This window comes from Phyllopteryx taeniolatus, chromosome 4, assembly GCF_024500385.1.
Source record: "Phyllopteryx taeniolatus isolate TA_2022b chromosome 4, UOR_Ptae_1.2, whole genome shotgun sequence".
Classification (NCBI taxonomy): domain Eukaryota; kingdom Metazoa; phylum Chordata; class Actinopteri; order Syngnathiformes; family Syngnathidae; genus Phyllopteryx; species Phyllopteryx taeniolatus.
This window is the reverse complement of record NC_084505.1, coordinates 23,487,809-23,509,541: the sequence shown is the minus strand read 5'-3', so window position 1 is coordinate 23,509,541 and position 21,733 is coordinate 23,487,809. Positions and strand designations below refer to the sequence as shown.

At 40.9% G+C, this 21,733-nt stretch overlaps 1 protein-coding gene across 1 annotated transcript in view; it reads right to left on the bottom strand.

Annotated features, from left to right (window-relative positions):
• Positions 1 to 21,733, bottom strand: part of tet2 (tet methylcytosine dioxygenase 2) — a 26,521-nt gene extending 4,788 nt beyond the window's left edge. Inside the window, exons 1-9 of the mRNA XM_061770752.1 lie at positions 21,188 to 21,733; positions 2,922 to 5,704; positions 2,759 to 2,849; positions 2,580 to 2,673; positions 2,282 to 2,490; positions 1,052 to 1,202; positions 875 to 964; positions 531 to 668; positions 25 to 379 (exon numbers count right to left, since the gene is read on the bottom strand). Of these exons, the coding sequence (XP_061626736.1) occupies positions 25 to 379; positions 531 to 668; positions 875 to 964; positions 1,052 to 1,202; positions 2,282 to 2,490; positions 2,580 to 2,673; positions 2,759 to 2,849; positions 2,922 to 5,661 (3,868 nt within the window). The 5' untranslated portion in view covers positions 5,662 to 5,704; positions 21,188 to 21,733. The remainder of the gene's footprint in view (positions 1 to 24; positions 380 to 530; positions 669 to 874; positions 965 to 1,051; positions 1,203 to 2,281; positions 2,491 to 2,579; positions 2,674 to 2,758; positions 2,850 to 2,921; positions 5,705 to 21,187) is intronic.

Genomic DNA, 21,733 nt, shown 5'->3' with positions numbered 1-21,733 from the left:
AAATGACCCAAGTAAAAGTTTTACCTGGCACAGGTGTGCTTAGAGTGATACTTTCACAAGTTCCAGCTTTTATCTTAGACGGTGTAACTTTCTCTGCCTTATCATGAGAGTTGTCTAACATGGCGTTCTTGACAGCAGCTGCTTTCTTAGCATCCAGCTTCTTTTGGCGACACGACTTGGCAGGCTCTGCAAGCATGCGCACCTGGCGGCGGAAGGCACTGAGGGCTTGAATGGCACCCGTTTTGATTTTTTCCTGCTGACCCTCCTCACTGCCATATTCATCCGTGTTGGCAACCTTATACAGTGGCAGGACGTGGAGCTGCTCATCAGCTGGTATCTTTCCAACCTCTCTATTATCTTCCCTTGTTAACGTGCATACCTTCGAAAAAAGAATGCGTTTACGTCATTGAGGGTATCACAGATCCAAATCAGATTGTTTTAGCACATTCATGGAAGGGTTTTAAGATATTTTGGATGTTTTGTTTCCCTATGTCAAATCCAACAAACCTTGAAAGACATGTTTTCCTTACCACAGTACTGCCCCCTTGCATGTTGTGGACGTCTCTATGAGCATGAGCACAGAAGTCCAGACAAGCAGTAACCCCAGAGAAGGGACGCCCCTCCTTAACCCCCAGACGACAATCGGGTGCTCTGTGTTCATGTTCCACCTGTTTCCAGAAACACACAAATTTCACTAGGATTAGTTCTTCTGAAAGTATTGTCTGTAATTGGACAGTATACACGTAGTTAGGCCAACCGCAGTTAACTAGACTTCAAAACGTAATTGTGTTGACTGGAGTGCAAGGATGATTAGTTGTTGTCTTGATTAATAATCATTCACTTAAAAAGGCTCTAATCTGTTCAATGTCCTCACCTGGTTTCCATAAGCTTCAGGTGCCATATTTTTATACAAGGGACCCAGTAAGGTGGCCAGATGTTGAAAGTTTTGCTCCAGTCTCTCTTCCTAAAAGACAAATATTGCCATTATTAATTTTGATTTTAAGATATGGTAACCTCAGTGATAAGTACACATTTTATCAGTGGTGAATACCTCTCTGACATCATCTCCTTGTAGTTTAAATTTTCTTGGAATTTTACTCCTGGCAAATTTGCAGCCATTGTAATACATGCTCCATGAGCATCCGAAGGAGAATGATGCTCCACATGCATCTGGATTTAATCCCTGACATGCACAGGTCCTCCTGAAAGGGAATAATGAGAATTTGAGGGTTTCATACCCATTAATTCAGTGCAAGCAAAATAGAAAACAGGTCGGATATCACCTGCTTTCTTCCATTATTTTAAGTACAAGCACACAATGATATGCGAAATAACTACATATTTGGAAATACAGGGTGTCCCAAAAGTCAATATACGCTTCCTTTTTTCTACTTGGTTTCAACTATCATTTGGGCAGATGTGAGGCCATCAGCATTTGATAGCTTGGGCTGTGCAGTTTTTGTAAGCATATCATTCCCTTGCCCATTGCTCGCCAATTGACATTGGAGCAGTGTTGCAAAATTGCACTATCCATGGAAAGTTTCTTGAAAAAGAATCTGTTCATGATAAAACACAGCGGAAGGCCTGCTACTACCTTACCACCACTGTTGACAACCCAACTTGTAGGATAGGCTTTCTCACAATGCCAAGCTAAGTGTATCTGGAGAGCTGCACTGGAACTAAGCATCAACAAATGTTCAATTCACCGAATCCTTCGGAGAGGGATAAAGCTTTTCCTGTACCAATTTTAGGTTGTTCAAAGGCTTTAATGGGAATATTATGATGCTCACCAACCTAAGGTCAGTACAAGTAAAGCTTTACCACTGGATTCTGTGTTTCAGTGCACCCCTCTGGATACTTTCCCTGGCGTTGCACGAATGTCTATTCTAGAAATTCTGTTTTCATCAGTGATGGTAGTAGCAGGCCTACCATTGCGTGGTTTGTCTTGAACTGCTCCTGTTTCAAGAAACCTGCCATGGATTGTATGAATTCTACTACGCGTTGGAGCAGTGTGATGGTGATAAATTCTCTTACACTGGGACCTAACAGCAGTCGGGGATAGAAAAACATCTTGTCATGCAGCAGTTTTACAATGCTGCTTCAGTGTTAATTGGCAAGCCACGGTCAAGGGAATGATATGGTCGCAAAAACTGCAAAGCCTCAGCTGTCAAATGCTGATGGCATCACGTCTGTCCGAATAATACCTGCAATTAAATGAAGTGTACAGAGACCTTTGGGACAACCCTGTATATGTTTTTGTTTCTGTTTTGTTGTCACTCACTCTTCATTGAGAGCACATCGTCTTTGGGTGAGGGCTCCATGCTTTGTTAGAGTTTCACTTAGCTCGAGGTAGAGTTTGTCAGCTAGGCTGGGGTGGATGCCCTCCCAGACAAGGATGGCCACGATTATGCAGGCTGTCTCACATTTGTGTCCAGTGCGTTCTCGAACCAACACCAGTAGCTTTTCTTCTACACTGGCTCGCCGGATCACCTGATATGAGAATTTATTGTACATATTTGAAGGTGTTCCATTTACTTCTGAAGAATTCCATTGAGATACACAAAAAAAATAGTGCCTACCCATTTTGCAATAGGGCACCCCTGTGTACTTTTTCCTTCCTTGCCGGTGTACACCACTTTCTCCATCCTGATGGCTTGACCATTTAAACCAGACCTTGAAATAAAATAGATATTACATAGCTTACAATCAAACAGTAACTTGTGATTATACAGCACAGTGCACTGTAAGTGTTGCTTACCTTCTCTCCATCTCCTCCCGTATACCAGCAACCGTAGGTGCTGATCCTAGGTGAGTATAGTATGGGCCCTCATCCTTCTCACTAATTTGTTCTAAATAAAAGGACAGTTTTCAGTACTTAAACACCACTTTATCTGTAATGTAACCAAAAACAGGTTACTCACCAACACAGTGACAGGATGCAATTTCATATTGTGTTTTAATAGGCGTATCAAGTAGACTTTTTATTGGGGTATCAAATAGCTTCATCGGAGAATCCATGAATCTCTGGAGGAGTTGTTCTTTCTTGGGCGTGGAGTCAGGTGTTCTTTTTAAAGCTGTCATGGATGTAGCAGCTACAGATGCTTCCACTTTACACATGTCAGTGTTGGTTGACAGAATTGTGACAGGCCCAGAAGATTCTACTTTGACTTTATTTGAATTAATGACGAAAGATTTTTTCTCAAATACAGGGGACAGTTGGTACTGTTTTAGACTTTGTTCCATGGAGGCTAGGATATTGTTCTGCCTAATATTCTCACACACAGATTGTTGATTCTCCTGCTTGATTTGCAATCCACCCGGTTGCTGCTGTGAACAGCCCGGCAAATTAAATCTGGGTCCATTTTCAATTTTTATATTTGTGAGGCCATGGTTGCTATCCCTAGTGCTTTGTGTAGAATGGGGAGGGCCCTGTCTTTCTTGCCTTTGTAACAGGTGCGTCCGTAGGGCTTCATGCTTCTGGAAGTCTCTGTGGGGAATTGGCGATCCCAGGTGAGATCCCCTTTGTAACTGAGAACATGCGTTCAGCTGATGTTCAGTCTTCGGATACATATGCATTGCTATCTGTTGGTTTATTGCACTTTGTGGCAAATAAGGTTGTGACTGTGTAGAAGTCTGTGGGAAGTTGGTATTATTAGATGGTTGGCAGTTATTGGGTTGCTGCAGTTGAAATTGCCTGGAATCACTGCTGGCTGAGTTTGGAGAAAACGATCTTTGACGTTGTATTTGAATATCTGTTGTGTTTTTGTAGCACAAGTGACTATTGGGCTGTGCAGAGTTGTTTCTGTGTTGCTGGTTAAGTTGACTTGGCTGAGGCTGACTGTGAGGTCTGTAAATGGGAGACTTAAGTTGCTGTTCTTCCAATTGAGGCGGGTGGGACAGTGGACGTGGAAGATTACAGTGCTGCTGTTGCTGTGTTGTGAAAAACCCAGGCGACAATGGTTCCTGCAGTTCAGGGTTGTCATGTAAGTGCTCGGACTGCATGGGGGTGTGATAATGTCCCCCGGCCTTTTGATCGTGCTTTGTCTGGGGTGGAGGCTGCTGCATTAAATGTGTGTTAGAATTTGATTCCTGCCACTCCGATTCATTTTTGTTAGGGGCTGAAGCACAGTGTGGTTGGCCTAAGAGACTAACTTGTTGTTCCTGTATACTGTTAGACTCCTGAATGTTTTCTTTGAACATTCCAGGTGACTCAAACCTTTGTACAGTGCTTGCCTCCAAAATCTGACCCTGAACCTGGAGGCTACGTCTCTGTTGGTCTGATAGAACCTTGGCAGAGAACCCCCTCTTTTCTAGGTCTATCTGGGATGACCTATCACTTGTCTGTTGCTTTGAAGGATTCTGTTCCATCCAGCTGTCCTGATGGAGAGTTGAACACAAGTTGCCTGTCTGCTGGGTTGTGCTATCCAGACTATTTTCTAATCCAGCCTGAATGTGCTGCTGTGGATTGAGTCCCTTAGTGCCCATGCAGTCAGTTCCATGTATGTTTCCAAAATTCTGTTGAAAGTTCCTAGGTTGAATCCCAAACTGCTGAGCATGACCAGACGCAGGTTTTCCGCATTGCACCATGTTCTGTATCGGTGATGATCTATAATTCGCCAGTACTGCGTCAGTTGTCTGTAGAGTATTGCGCTCCTTAAAACTGTTTCGATCAAAATTGTGGTTCGCATACGTTTGTTGAGGACTTGTGTCATTATTATAGCACCGTGGGCCATTTTTATGTTGTTGCATGGAGTTGGCAATATTTGATGACGGGACCATGCCAGTGAGGTGATCAAGAGATCGTTCGTGGCTAGTGCAAGGCGGTGGAAGATGTTGGTGCTGTTGTTTTTTCTGCTGGTAATCTATTTCATGATTGTTCAAGTATCCATTGACTATGTAGTTTAAAGAGTTAAAATTGTTGACATTCTCCGCAATACCAGATGTCCCAGGCTGGCGTGGTTGCGTTTCAAGCATCTGAGCAGAATTGGGAAAGTCTGAAGTGAAAGTGGAAGGTATAAGATCTTCACCGGGCAGTTTACTAGTTAGAGAATCATTCATAGCATCTTGTGTCCCAGACCTCTGTGGTGCAATTGATACTTGCGCAGGATAATACTGAGACAAGGTTTTCTGTAAAAGATCACCTGGTGTACTTCCTATTGTGGAGGTGGTGAGTACAGCACCATTAATTGAAACATGTTTATTTCTTGGCAGAGGAAAATGATCTCCATTCGGAATTGCACAATTCCTGTTTCCTACTTTTATCTCTGCCTGAGCATTGCATTCAAACTCTGCATTTATTTTCAATTCAGAAATCTCTGAATCTCCTTTAAATTTCTTCGGCTGGCTAACCAGGAATGACTGTTCAGCAAGTACATGCTTGAAATCTCCATTCATCAACTCTCCGTTCATAATAAAGGATCCCTGATCTAATAGCCCTTGTACTGATCCAGGGTCGTTGCAGGTTTCGTTTTGCCTGTTCATGGAGTTGGCAACTGTGCTGGGCTTGTAATTATTCCAGTTTGTGTCGCCAGTAATTTGAAGAGGCTCTCCATCTGAAAAGGTCTCTCCATTATGGAGTTTGTTAGAGTTGTTGCGGGATCTGCCAATTTTCTTTAATGTCAAACATTCTTCAGTCTCATGTCTGGTCTGGTCTGTTTCCATCTGGCCTGCTCAGAGTCCATTCACAGGCTGCCCTCTCTGCGTCCTACAAAACAAAGTTGAAAATGAGCATTCAGCAACCTGGGCATATTATCTTCACTCAGTTCTTTTTCCTTACACACCAGGCTTCTCAGTTTAAAGTGTCTGTAAACAGTAAACAAAAAACATTCTTGTAAATTTGACACACCACAGAGAACAGTATTTTTTAAAAGCCTACCAAATTTGAATGAATAAAAAAAATCTATGTAAACTAAAGCTCTAAAATCATGAAAATGTGCTCGCCCTCAAGCTGCAGGACTGTGTGGGTGTGTTTGCTGAAGGCGGTAGAGACAGCCCTTCACCTGTCAATCAAATACATTTGCTCGTACGCTGTACGTCAGTAGTCGGCTAGAATGTGTGCCACTATGTTTAATCAAAAGTTGTTTTCCATGTCTCTGTTATCTTGGGACCCACACACAGCAACACTGGGAGCGAGGTGTTTTGGACGTCCGCCGTGGTCCAGCGAGCTCGCTAGCTTGTCAGCTTGTTAGCTCACAGGCTAGTGAAAGTAATGTACAGTTAACTTTCCCTTAAATGTCTCTGTTGTGTGGATCTACGGGGGACGCATAGAGCGAGGCTGTAGAGTATTGGACGGATCCAACGCTGGTCCGCCAGTCCACGAGCCCGCTAGTGGGTAATGACTAGCCACTGGTAGCAGGCTACTTCACAGTGGAGCGGTCCGATTCACTGCGTGAGCCGCGCGTGGGTCACCACAACAGAGACACTGTAGCCCAAATAACACACAACACTTGAGGGAAGAGACATTTTTTGGGTTGTAGGCATAGCTTAAGGGCTAACTGCACGATGGAGTGGTATATATGAACCAAGCTATTATTATTAAGTAACCCGCAATCTGGTTGATGCGCAACATCCGCATTCACTTCCTCCCGGTTCGGGTGAATTGCGATGGGGGCTGTGGCAAAGCAACCATAGGGACTTTAAATGTCTTCACTGTCTTTTTTTAACAGTAGATGTCACCATTTATTATTTATATTTACAGAAATAACTTATACACATGTATTTAACTTTTGTCCTAAGACACTAGCCATAAAGCAAACTAAATTTTAGCAAGTTCGGCTGAGAAAAAAAAAAACGTCATGATTGTTAGCACACAAGAAGTCACCTATCTTGTTTTCCGGGTTTGGTCACGTGATGTACTGCATATGGCAGATTGCCGCGATTAGCCACAGACGGCGCTCAGTATTTATATAGTGGGGGAGGGCCGACTCATGCCAGAAAGTATACGCCCCAGCCCACTTGCATCATAGGGCTAGTTTTTGGCCTCGCCCCAAAAATCTGGACAACTGAGATGCTAAAAAACTATTTAACGCTATATCGCAACAATTCAATACTAAATTGTTCGCAGTTTTTGCATGTTTTCAGCACTTACCTTCAAACATAATGTATTTAGAAGAAGAAAAACTGTCTTAAATTGACTTCACATCCACTTTAATGAATTACAGTATCAAACTTCATTATTTTAAGACAGACGAGCTGATTGAAGATGATCATGTCCCCAGATGGTAGCCAAGAGGAGTTTGTTTTCGAGGCCTTGATTTCCAGCAGTATAAGATCTATCACATGTTTGAAAGTAACTAATGCTCTAAACAAGAACAGAAACCTATGCCAGAAGGTTTAGGTTAAATTTCTCGTCAATGTCTAATAGTAGTGCCATTTAATCAAAGTGATGAATGAAAAATAGAACTACAGAGGATTAAGAAGAGAAAGTGCAATTGAAAAGAGTTAGGCAGTGCTTTGTGAGCATTTCAGTAAAATGCCTAGTGATGGGAATTACATAGAGCTCCTCAATTTCAGCAAAGTAACTCATGTTGATGATTTACTGTATTTTCACGACCATAAGGCCCACTTAAAAGTCTTACATTTTCTCCAAAATGGACGGGGTGCCTTATAATGCGGCGCGCCTTATGTGTGCACCGAGTTCCAAAATCTGTCAATGTTGTTGTGTGACTTCAATGAGCGCTTCGCTTGACTGACTGGGAGCATTTCCTACCGACACGCTGCTTATATAGAGGAAAGGCGGACGTGACAGAGGACACCATGCGGACGTAAATGGGGAAGGGTGCGTGTGACAGTGGACGCTAAAGGCACCCCCCAGTAGGTATATAGCGCCGGTATGTGCATTGTGCAAAACAACATCGGTTTGGCTAAGGACCCCCAAAAATGTCACCTACAAAGAGACACGCTTACGAAGCACAGTTTAAACTGCAAGCTATCAGTTACGCGGAGGAACATGGGAATCGAGCGAAACCATGGTTCGCAAGTGGAGGAAGCAGGAAAACGAGTTTCACTAAGTCAAGAAGAAGAAGCTGAGTTTCCGCGGAAAAAAAAAAGAAAAACAAAACGCGGAAACAAGGCGAGGTGGCCCGAGTTGGAAGACCAACTCGAGCAATGGATTAATGATCAAAGAACAGCCGGAAGAAGCGTCTCTACAGTCACCAAGTGACTGAGTCCAATAACTCGGAGCTTGCCATCATTCCGGAAGGCTTGACGAAGGAACTCCAACTGCTGGACATCAGTGTAAACAGGACGTTCAAAGTGAAGTTGCGAGCGGCGTGAGAGCGATGGATGACAGATGGCGAACACAGCTTTAGTAAGACTAGGAGGCAGCGTCGGGTGAGTTACGCCACAATTTGTGAATGGATTGTAGATGCTTGGGCTAACGTGTCTGCTTGCACTGTTGTTCGAGCTTTCGTAAAAGCCGGCATCATTTCTGAGGAGCCGCACAACAACGAGACTGACTCCGACAATGACGAGAGGGAACCTGGCGTGTTTGATGGAGAATTTGCCCGGCTGTTCATTTTGGATACAGAAGATGAGGACTTTGATGGATTTGTGGATGAGGATTGATCCAAAAACAACGTGAGTACATTGTTAAATACTTCGATAAAGTACAACCGAACTCAGTTTTGCTCCTGCTGCCTTTTTAAAAACATTGTTTTAGCGTGCTTGCATGCTACCGTATGTTTTAAGCTAGCGTGTGTTTTACCATGCCTGCGCCCAATAATACGGTGGGCCTTATGTATGTGTTAAATACAGAAATAGACCCCGTAACTGAGACTGCGCCTTTTAATACGGTGCGCCCTATGGCAAAATAGCCGCAGTTTATCATTTATAGCCACAAGGACAAGTAAGCACAGCCTTCATCACAAAGATTGACCTTGTTTTGGCACACTGACTTGTGTGAGGGGAGTACAAAAAACAAATTTGAAAATTGAGACATTCAGTATGATTATGAGCGCCATTATCGGATGTGACAATCACATCTGAAACCATTTTACATCCGCTTATAATTCTTGCATAACAACATCATGACATCAACATCTTCAAAGAAAATATTTTATTCCCAGCCCTACAAGCGTTTTGGAAAATAATTGGTAATTAGTGATTTTTTTTTTTTTTTTTTTTTTTTTTTTGAGACCATGAGCCAAAATGCAGAAAATATAATGCACCAAAGAAAATGGTTGATACTGATTGTAAGAGAGATGAAAGCTCACTTTCTGAGCATTGCCTAGATCAACCATACATAAAACTGCACATGGCCGACCCCTTCACTTTGACATCTCCAACGTGTGATGAAGTATCTGTTTAAAATGTGAGTTTCGCATTGACTTTTTATTTTTTATTTTTTTTAAACTTCTTTAACAACTTTTTTTCATCCCTAATGACATATATATGAACCCCACTGAGAATGTTTGCAATGTTTAGTATAAGAATTTTTTTTTAAAACTTTGACACAGTTGATCTAATCTAAGAATGTCAACATGGGAAACTATTAGGCTCTGCCGGGTGACATTGTACAATTCCTTCATTGTCTCGATCACTCACTATTCTGCACTTCTATAGTGTTCCATAATTAAGGTACCGGTACTTCATCTCTCACTAACGAGTCAAGCAAGTGTTTTCAAGCGTCTCTTGCTGACAGAAACAAAGCATGGTGGTGGCTGTTTGCAGGATGGCAAGGGAGCAACAAAGACTGTCAATTGTTTGGAGAGAAAAAAAAAAGGCAATAATAATCTTAAGGGATTTACCTCTTAATGTGTAATCATAAATACAAATGCAGCATTTTTACAAACCTGCTAATAACACAATCATCTGTCTCTAAAATGTTCACTAATAACAAATAAAAAACAACAGTGATTGTTTTTGTTCCGATTGTCCCCCTGTACAGTTAAAAAAAAAATAAAAAAATCCTTTTAATAAAGACATTTCTTAAACATTGCATTTAGGTAATTGGGTGACTACTGCTTACCAACCCTGTGTGAATATCCCCTTTGTTTTGTCTGGTGCCCTGTAAATCAGCAACTAAGTCAAGAGGTTAACACTGGGCTGCTGTGAGTGCAGCTCCATTCCTGTGGCACTCTCCGGGGTTTACAAAGAACCAAGCGAAGGCAAGCAGCTTGTCACAGTTGGGTACACCCACTCTGACAACAACAAAAAATAATCTTTGTGAACCTAGGACAAAGCCAGAAATCCCAGCTGAATGTTGGCCTGTTTGCACACACGCATACAAACGCATGAAATGGCAAGGCACGCAGAAATATCCTAATTTGACTGGAATTACTTTAAGACATTTATAGTATTGGACTGGATGTCGGCTACAGATGATACTGATTTAGTACATCCATGAGAGTTAGAGATTGTTTTGTAGTAGAAATGGAGCATTAAACAAAAAGCTCTTGCATGTAATTCTATGGGTTCAGTGAGGGTGTTTGTTGGAACTTGTGTGTTTTTACGTTATGCCTTTCTCTCTAACAGCATCTGTTTTTTTCCTCAAGGAATATGTACACACAGTTTTATGTTTGATATGACTGAACTTTGTCTCAAGAAGTCATAGTCGTGTGATTGCACATCAGGTTGCTCTGTACTACTATTTCATTCATCTCTCGTGTAAACCCATCATCGAGCCCGTACAGTTTGAACTTGTCTTGTAAGTGCTGTTGTTGCAATCTCGACGGTTACCTCCACATAGCCTCTTTAGCTAGATGTCATGAGATTTGTGAATGGTCAGTTGGTTTAGTGCTTTAAGGCAGTTGTTCTAAAACTCTTTAGAAATACTAAAAAAATACTTAGCTCTCCAAGTACCACCATCATGACCAATATTAAAATACAATAGTGCAGAAGGCCTATGTCCTATGCTTTATTTATAAAAGTACATTGAGTAAAACTGGACTTGAAAATTATTGCACATAAAATTTCAATTAAAAAAATGTACCTAAATGTTTTAAAATAATTCTTAATGATACAGTGCAACTAGATTGTACTAAAAAGTCAAATTCAACTGAGCTGCACTTAGGAAGGGATTCTTTCGCGTACCACTAGAGGAAGCACGCATGCCAGTAATGGTACCCGTACCACACTAAGAAAATCACTGCCTTAAAGAATTTGAGGTAAGGTTGGACTCTTGGACTTTTTTTTAAAGGGGACATATGTTGCCAAACCAACTTTCTCGAGTGTTTGTGATGTAATATTGTCTCTATGGTGGCTCAGTAAACATGTGAAATATGAATTAAAATCGCCCACGCATTCCCGAGTTCCAAATGTTTTTTCTGCCGAGAGGTCATTTGAATTTCTCAACCTTATCTACGTCACTAGCGAATATTTCCACCTTCCCTTCTGCTCCAGAGACAGCGCTGTCGACATAACAAACACGTGTGCTCTCACAAGTGGGTCTTCTACACTGAGGCAACCAAGCAGAGGAAAGGAGGCGGTTTTAGCCAAATATGGACAAAGTGGATACAAAACTAGGTCAAAAAGAAGTACAGTGGGTACGGAAAGTTTTCAGACCCCCTTACATTTTTCACTCTTTGTTAGATTGCAGCTATTTGTTAAAATCATTTTTCATTTTTTTACTCATTAATGTACACACAGCACCCCATATTGACAGAAAAAAAATGGAATTGTTGACATTTTTGCTGATTTATTAAAAAAGAAAAACTGAAAGATCACATAGCCATAAGTATTCAGACCCTTTGCTGTGACGCTCATATTTAACTCAGGTGCTGTCCATTTCTTCTGATCATCCTTAAGATGGTTCTCCACCTTCATTGGAGTCCAGCTGTGTTTGATTATACTGATTGGACTTGATTAGGAAAGCCACACCCCTGTCTATATAAGACCTTACAGCTCACAGTGCATGTCAGAGCAAATGAGAATCATGAGGTCAAAGGAACTGCCTGAAGAGCTCAGACACAGAATTGTGGCAAGGCACAGATCTGGCCAAGGTTACAAAAAAATATCTGCTGCACTTAAGGTTCCTAAGAGCACAGTGGCCTCCATAATCCTGAAATGGAAGACGTTTGGGACGACCAGAACCCTTCCTCGAGCTGGCCGTCCGGCCAAACTGAGCAATTGGGGGAGAAGAGACTTGGTAAAGAAGAACCCAAAGATCACTGTGGCTGAGCTCCAGAGATGCAGTCGGGAGATGGGAGAATGTTCTAGAAAGTCAACCATCACTGCAGCCCTCCACCAGTCGGGGCTTTATGGCAGAGTAGCTAGACGGAAGCCTCTTCTCAGTGGAAGACACATGAAAGCCCGCATGGAGTGTGCTTAAAAAAAAAAAAAAAAAAAATCCTGAAGGACTCCCAAGATTGTGAGAAATAAGATTCTCTGGTCTAATGAGACCAAGATAGAAATTGTTGTCCTTAATTCTAAGTGGCACATGTGGAGAAAACCAGTCACCTGTCCAATACAGTCCCAACAGTGAAGCATCATCCTGTGGGTGTGTTTTTCAGCTGCAGGGACAGGGAGACTGGTTGCAATCAAAGAAAAGATCAATGTGGCCAAGTACATGGATATCCTGGACAAAAACCTTCTCCAGAGTGCTCATGACCTCAGACTGGGCTGAAGGTTCACCTTCAAAAAAGACTGACCCTAAGCACACAGCTAAAATGGAGTGGCTTCAGAACCACTCCATGACTGTTTTTGAATGGCCCAGGCCTGACTTAAACCCAATTGAGCATATCTGGAAAGACCTGAAAATGGCTGCCCACCAACGTTCACCATCCTACCTGACAGAACTGGAGAGGATCTGCACGGAGAAATGGCAGAGGATGCCCAAATTTAGGTGTGAAAAACTTGTTGCATCATTCCCAAAAAGGCTCATGGCTGTATTAGCTGAAAAGGGTGCTTCTACTAAATACTGAGCAAAGAGTCTGAATACTTATGGCTGTGTGATATTTCAGTTTTTCTTTTTTTAATAAATCTGCACAAATTTCAACAATTCTGTTTGTTTTCCTGACAATATGGGGTGCTGTGTGTACATTAACGTGGAACAAAAATAAATTTCAATGATTTTAGCAAATGGCTGCGATATAAAAAAAGAGTGAAAAATTTAAGGGGGTCTGAATACTTTCCGTACCCACTGTAGCTGCCTTTCTGGACACTCATATGACAAAACCAAGGTTGTTGTGTTTTTTTTTTTTTTTTAAAATGAAATTGACACTTTTAAACTCAGTCCATGTTAAGAGAGTCACTCTATGGAGGCCTTAATAACCAAAATGCAGGACCTTTAAGTCTGTGTGTTAATTAAGCTTACATGGAAAGAAATACCAATTTAATGCCATGTCCTCCTCTCAGGTATTTCATCCTGACTCTCAAAGAGTATCGTTTTATTCCCAACTAAATGTTTTGCACTGGACCCACGTAGGGTTTTTGTTTTTCTCCAGACTGGGACAGTGAAATATGAGTGTCCATAGTCGATGCTGTCTGTTTGCCATGCCTTGGCGGTCGTATGTGACATTCACCCCTCACAACAGCTGCTAGGAGACTTCGGTTCCTATCATTCAGGTTGAGACCGTGGCAGCAAGGATATAAAGAGCACTCCTGTTGAAGAAAATACTTTGCAATATAGAGCAGCGCAGCGGCACAAATCAAAATGCTTGTCAAGCCTCCTTGCTGGTTATCGTTTTAGCATAGTCCATAAGTATCTGGAAGAGATTTTGCTATAATTTTCTTTGAGAATCTTCATTGCTGCTGATTTAAGACAATATTCTGTCGTCGGTCAGGTTGTGTGGTCGAGAGTATAATCTTTTCTCCTGTGCCAGTGAAATCTCATTCTTTGCTACCCCAAGTGTAATTAGGTCAGATTATTTGCATCCCGGAGTGCTTTAAATCCATTCCCTAAATATAGAGATGGACTGTGCGAACCACGCAACCAATGACAACATTTGCACGACTTAGCATTCTAGCTGACTATGCAAACTTATCTCTACTCCCTCCCCTCTTTTGCACTCACTTCTCCCCTTTATCTCTATAGCCAGTTGGATCAGATGGTCTCTCGTAGCCAACAGTCCCTGTGAACATTTTGCATGTTTTTTGAAAAAGGTTTTTATGAGCAATGTGATGATTGGTACTACATGACTTTTCTGACAAAGATTAAGGGTATAGACTGCGTTGTGTAGACTGAAAAAGAGTCCGTTTTTTGGAGTAGGGTTAAAACAATCCTGATTACAAAACACGAGTACCAGTTGCCCTGATATGCCCCTACTGTTGGTCAACTGCTAGTCACGCATGTAAAGACAGATGTTCTTTCAAGCGCTACTCCGGCCCCTCACACTTGTGATTCACGTCACATGGCACACAGTTGCAGCGCTTCCAAATGTACCTCACATGGTTACTCATAACTGTTGGTATGAACATATGATACCCCTCCATAGACGTTAAGAAACAAAAGCCTTCTGTGTCTCATGTTATTGCTTTAATCCTTCAAAATGATATGGGGGGGGGGATTCAGAAGAAATAAATTTAATATCAAGTACATCTTCAATGCAATTAATGAAACATGATTGTGTTAGTCCCAACAACAAAAGCACATTTGGTTAAAGCTTTGTATATTTTTTGCCATTGATGCATTTCTTAGTTGTGAAACAGGCAGATGTTGTGTTGGAATGTTGAGAAATTTTAGCTTGGTTACTGTAAAATTCTTTTTCTTTAAAAGGCATAGACCAGGCCACTTTTAAGGAGACAGATTTGCATTTGTGCATGGTGGAAAATAACCACTCTTGTCTTTGCAAAGAACATTTATCTGATAAGTCGGTAGTAACTTATGACTCCTGTTTGGAGATGTTTGTAAGCAAAGGGATTGAGTTATGTGGATGTCTGGAAGACTCATGTTAGTTATTCATACCATTCAAATGTTACACCTTTTTATTTTTGGAAAAAGCCAAGAAGGAGCAAATGTGACTCTTCTGCGAACTACCTCAGGTCTACTTTTTCACTCAGAAACACCAGAACTGTTTCTTGTTAAAGCTTCCTTTGGCCTTGTTAAGTGTGATGTAAGACTATCTGGACCATGTGATAGCTTGAAGAAACTGTATTACTGATGTCTTTTCCTCTTATTGAGGGATTATTTTTTCTTTAGAAAGAACTTGTAGAGAAATTAATTTCTGCTTATAAAAAATAAAATAAAAAACTCATATTTTTTGACGACAAGCAATTCTTGTTCCGCTATTTCATGACTGGGAATAGTGAGATACTCTAATATTTTGTCCAGGATCCAATTTGAGAGCCTTACAAATATGTGGTGCACTATAGATATTCCACATAATTCTAAACAGAAACTAATGCTCTCTCCTCATTTTCTTCTTAAAAGTAGCAGATAAAGTTGTTAAATTTCCACAGTCACAATACATCAGAGATACTCTTCTGTTTGTAATTTGTTCCCGGGAGAACGTCCTCCTCCTCCATACCAATGTCATTGTTTATGTTTAATGCAGAACAGATGTAGTCGACTTGGCTGGGACATTCCCCTTTTTGCTGTCTTTGTCCAGCTGCAAGTTTTTCTGTATTTGCATTTGTGTGTGTGTGTGTGTGTGTGAGATTTTTTACCAATACAAGTTTCTTTACAGTTACTAGTTATCTGTTTTATTTATGACACTGTCTTCCAATAATTATTTAATCAAAATGAGGTTTTAGTTAATAGATTCTAATTGTTGAATAGAAAAATATTGTTTCAATAACTATAACTGTCTATATTACATTATAATATCAGTTGCCTTCGCCGAGGAAGTTTTTCTTGGCATTTGTTTTTGTCTAAAGTCTGGTCATATAAATCAGCTAAAAAGTGCAGTAATCAGAGGGACCCCAGAGAATTCTTTAGTATGGGAAAGGAATTCCTTGCAGACTGAATACTCGTCCACAAACCACATCTAACTGTAGCATTCATACACGTGTTCATTACATAAACACAATAATCCCAGACTTAATGATTCTGAAGTACTGTTTCCAGATGATTTTGTCAATGAAAAAGGCATTACTGTGGATGTTTTCCTATGAAGAACCATTATGGATTTAAAAGTCATTGATTGTTAAAACTTTTGAAAGAAGAAATTACAGGACTGGTTTTACTGCCTGTAAAGGGTGAGGCTGAACTGCTTGAACTGGTTGAACTGGCTGCACTGCTAACAGCCCAAGGCTTTATAAAGAAATTCTATTCATTCATGCTGATGAAAGTAAAAACAAAGTTGAAGGATTTATAAAAAAAAAAACCTGTATTCTCTCTTTTAGATTGAAGTTTGAAGGAGACTGTTTTCAAAATGTATTCTCTTCATTACAATTTATTGATATCGACAAATCTGCCAGCATTAAACAACTGTTGACAAGAGAATGCAATGAGAAACTCTTCACAATTGGCTTGTCTAAAACAATGTGTCTTTTTGTCAGATTCCTCTTTTGCAGAAGCGCTCACTCCTGATACTAAACAGCAATTGAACCTTAGCCTAGATCTAACGCTATCAACCAATTAATCACGGATCTGTTTTAATCTGATGACACTGAAAGAGACCCTTCTTGAAGTCAGACCCTCTGAGATTATGAAACCCTGTGCGCAGAGCATGGAGACATAAATCTAAATCCTTTTGCTGTGTCGTAAAGCTTCCTCACAAGGAGTTTCTCATTCAGACTGCATACAAACGTTCTAGCATGCTCCCAAACTCCTCGCAAAGCTACGCGCCTCCTTCCATGGGTTGTCTTCTTGCACTCCAACCCCTTTGTCTGTGAAACAGTCAATATATCTGACTAACTTGATGAACTGTGCACGGAGAAAAGTTAATTTATTTCAGGCCGCACGGTAGCCATGGTTACCACCATCTTATGAGTGCTCCATAGACCATCTGGTCTGAACATTACTGCGGCGCTCCTGACTACAGGATAGGCTGTTTTGCGCTGATGTACACGTTTCATACGTAGCGATTCTGCTGATGTATACCTATTAACATTTCTGTTGGTATTTAAAGGAAAGTCATTAGGAAAAAATGTAGGACTTGCTTTATTGAGACCATTATAATGCACTGAATTCATATGAAAAGTGATTAACAATTTTTCCATTTGGCCTCTTGCCTTCAAGTGAAGAGATGTAATATACTCATGTGCATTTTGTGAAACATTTTCCTTCATTTTGCATGACCAGTTTTCAGCCAGCTTCAATATAAACAGGAAGTAGGGTTGATCAGTAAACAGAGGCATTGGAAATATTTTATAAAGGGAAAATATAAAAATGACACATAGCGTGACAGACCTATTTCTGAGTAGACCTGATTCTTAGTCAATTGGAATACATTTTTGCAGAAGCCTTGAGGTCATACTTGCTTGTCACACGCAAAACTATTTTGTTGAATTTTCTGAAAACGGGTAAATGATGCATCCAATTAAAGTTGTGGGCACAACAAATTGATCTACTAACGAAGTCTTGTGTTGATCATGAAACGACTCAAATGAGCTACATTAATCATCAAAGCTTACAGGATGTGCCAGCATCATTTCTGTAGTAACCACCTCAGTAGGATATGCAGACAGCTTTTGTTGCATCATCGATTTCCAGTCTGAAATGAAACCCACTGATTAGCACGCCATTGTATTTTTCCTTGGGCAGTTCAAAAGACGCCACTTGTTGTATTGGTTCCACTTCGGAAACCTTATATTAGGCTCAAACTCGACATTGACGTTGAAGTAGTTGGTGATGTCATTTAAAGGCTTTGGTTTGGTTACGCTTCTGAATGCCATTTAGGATCAGACGTCTGTCTTTGTGCTTCATGTGTGGACAACGGGGGGGCCACGGGTGGGCTGAGCTTTTCAATGACAACTTCTAGCAGTGCAGTCCTCTATATCTGACATTTTGGAAAGGGGCAAACATCCTGCACATGCAGTTGTTTAGATCGCCATTGGCACCATTTAAAATGGCTCTTTCATGAGATTTACATGGTGCCCAACAGGTTAATGGCGATCTATTTTTGGATATCAAAATTTACCAATTAATGTTGAGAAAAGAATCATGTATAAAAAGGCTGATTCTCGTCATTTTTAAATGTTCTGTTAGGTTGCAAGAGTGTTACTTCCTCCAAAGCCTCATGTCTACGTATTTTTGTAGTAAGTCATTTTCTGAGCATTTCCATGTCGGTCTTCCTTCCACAGGTAGTGGAACTGTACTTTTAACTTTCAACCCAAACTCCAGATAGTAGAACTCATAAAATCATTAAAAAAAAAAAAAAATGTAAAAAAAATGGTGTTAGCGAATCGTCGGATGTCGGAATATAGGCGCGTAAAGATAGTGTTTAAATTTAGGATGCTTACGTAACCTCGTGCTTGCCACGTTACTGAACACTACGATAGTGTTTGTAAACACAGCGGCCATGTGCGTGCGCCCATGTGGAGGAAGTTTTTCTGTCACTGCCCTCAATGTCTCAACCCTCGGGGTAAATCCAGGAGTCGATACTTACTTAAGGGGTCTGTATCACTCACCCTGGACTGGTCACTTAAACAGAACCTCAAAGCACACTCCATAGTCTTGATTGGGCTTCACTCTCCTTAGTCATGTGCCGTTATAATTATGAAGACGTTGTGGCTTTACCTCTTTACAGATTATAGTCACAGATTCAATTGCAGTTCAGTTATTTATTATTGTTACTTATTTACCAAGCTCCTGTTTGCTACATAGTTTATATGATACTTAAAAATACATGTTGTCATGTTCAACTGTCCTGAAATGTGCAAATGTAATGAAACTGCACCACAATTCCTTAGCGGATTACTTTCTGGTGTTGCTTTGCTTCCCCGTATCACAAAACAACCCTCCAACAGCATGCAAGGAAAATCAATACTAAAGAAATCAATACAACATTCTCTATATTGCCATTTTGTCTCAGGAAAGTAGTGAGGCTAGGACCAGTCTGAAACATATAGCCTGCCACTGGGCTTGTTTCCTTGTGTTATTTGTGCAACTACCTCTGGGTGGAAATATGATGCGTGGGCTGGACAGAGCTGGGTCAGAGGTGAGACCTTGGGTATTGTAAGTGGCCAGCATTGTTGTGGCGCGCTATGGCAACTGGACATTCTTGCCTCAAGGTGATATTGTCTTTTGCCCTGGGAGTGACATAAAGGGGACTTACAGCTTTGGCGAAGGAGCAATCCAACCGCACGGCTTTATCTGTAGGTGTGGATAGATGAGAGTAGCAATGCGAATGTGATTGATCTACTTGGCCCTTCCCCCATTCAGCCCCCATGGGCCGAGGAAGGCTTCCGAGTCCCAGTACCTCTCCGGGTGTTGATGTAACAGCAGCAATGCAGATACTCAAGAACATGCAATAATAATATCGTCGCATCGTCAATCTGTACCTTAAACGCAAAGGCTTAATGGACAACCATGCAATCACCTTTCTTTCTTATTGTACTATTGTCATTCTCTGAGCAGTTAACCTTATGTAAATATCGTAAAAAAAACATTTCTCGAACCTCTTCTTTACTACTTGTACAGCAAAAATGTTTTCAAGCATTTTCTGGTCTGGTCTTTTAATGCAATATTATAAATGGCCATTGGAATCATACTACAAGCATATACCGTGTCAATGCATGTTTTTGTTGTCACAATGAAAAAAGGGCACACAAGCAGAAGTACTTGTGTCGACACTATGTTGTCAAAATACCATGAATACTGTATCAAAACAACCGCTGCATCTGACAGCTATTATTTATTTTCTTATTTAACTACCAAAGCATTTATAAGATTTTTAGTGTGGAAAGATTCTGAGTGGAAGACCACTGAATGTTGTGATTCTCCAATTGATGTGAAATGGTAACTATTTGTAGACTTTACTCAAATCCTTCATTATATGTGAGGATTGCACACAAGATTGTAGAAAGCCAATTTGACTTCCTACATTGTTTACAGCATTAACATGACCCAAGCAATGCCGGTTTGTTAAATTATCAGGTTAAGCGTCCAGTCAAAATTATCTACCTTGAAGCAAGTTTGCATTAGCCTTTTTCCTGAGGCACATTGTGGCAACATTTCCACTGTAGTTAGTAGAATACACAAGTCTAATACACAAACCTGAGGGAGATCTGTTAGATTCTAATGGGCCATTCAGATGTTAATCATTAAGTAGCACTTAGTCAATGCAGAAAAAATAACAACTAATTAGCTCTTTGCTGTTAAGGCCTAACACACCTGATTTGACATGTTACTGTGACTTTTCAGTACTAATTGTGCTTGTAATGCAAACCATTGTCACACTGTTATCACTTTGATTTATGCTATCAACCTATTTTAGGTCCATATGCTTTTGGAATACAATTTTAAAAAAATATATCTTTGTTCGTTGTTGTTTTCCTTCAAAACTACAATTTCTTTTTTTTTTTTTTTTATTTTTATTTTTTTTTTAATAAAGTTATGACTGGTTCTGGTCACTGTTATTTTAAATTCAGGGAAAACATTAAATCATGCAGCAGATCCCTTTTGCCCTAAAGTCAATGGTGTATTAGTCAAAGCCTTCTGACCAGCCTTCACTACACCCTTGCCACCAAAATTCTCCTTTCTCTTGTCTGCTTGTCATTCACCAGCAAAAGCAATGAAAGCTGATTCATAGAAATACACAAAGTAGTCCAGCTCCCCTGCCATACAGAAACAGCCTGCAAGATATGTCCGGCTTGGACTTTTACGGAGTCTGCACACAAAACAGTGCTTAAAAAATGCACAGATGTGCAGAAGAAAGCTACAGACGCTAGTATTATATTAAAGTTAACATCCGGCAAGAATGGAAGTTAGTTGGAAATTAATTTAAAATTGTTCCCGTCGCCCAAATGTAAGGTATAGTCACTCGGAATCACACACGTAAAAAATGAACTGGAATGCTGAGTAGAGGTAACAGAAAGCACTTCATCCTTATGGACAAACTAAGAGCAAGCAGCCTGAGAATAAAAATGCCCTGATATGTATTCAAAATCAGAAAACACAGAGTTCCAAAGAAAATGAGAAATATGCCTCTTGGTTTAAGCTGGCAGAACAAGAAAGAGAAATGTGTCAGCCATGTTGGAGTAGCTTTATCTAAAATCCCCACCTTATTATACCCGCTCTTGCTTTTGCGCTGGGAGACATTAGCTGTACCTACGGCCTGGCTCTCAAAAGTGCCCAAATTCTCCCCAATGTTGAGGGGGGGAAAAAAACGTAAGCAGATTATTAACCCTCTCAGCGAATCCTCACCTTCTTTCACGTCCCTCCACTTTGTAGAAATTCCACCGAACCGTCTGGATCTCCTCTGTAACAAATCCTAAAGGGCAGCCATCTTGCCTCCTTCTGTTCTTCTACGAAACAGACTATCCTCCACATCAATATTCATGCAAACCAGTCTGACGTCTGCTCTCATCATCAGGAGAAGCTGGGGTGTCGCTGTTTGCCGGCCGGAGAATCCAAATCGAAGGTGACTCTCTCGAGGCACACGGAGTTGACAAAAAAATGCGCGTGAGGGTCAGGGGGAAGATCCTTCCTTTGCCGGCAAACTCAAATAGTCACAAAATCACTTTCCTGCTGAGTCTTTCCCACACAAAGGGATAGGTTTTCTTTCCCCCCTTGTGCGCCCTCCTCTCTTTTTCTTCCCTCAGCCGCACACAATAGTGAACACTATGATGGCTGCCCTCAAGCAATGGAGTGGATCCAGAACAGGACTCCACCCCCCACATTTTGCTAAATATTGCACTGGTCTCAACTGTCTAACTGTGGCAGGGTAAGAAGATGTCTCCACCCCTCTTC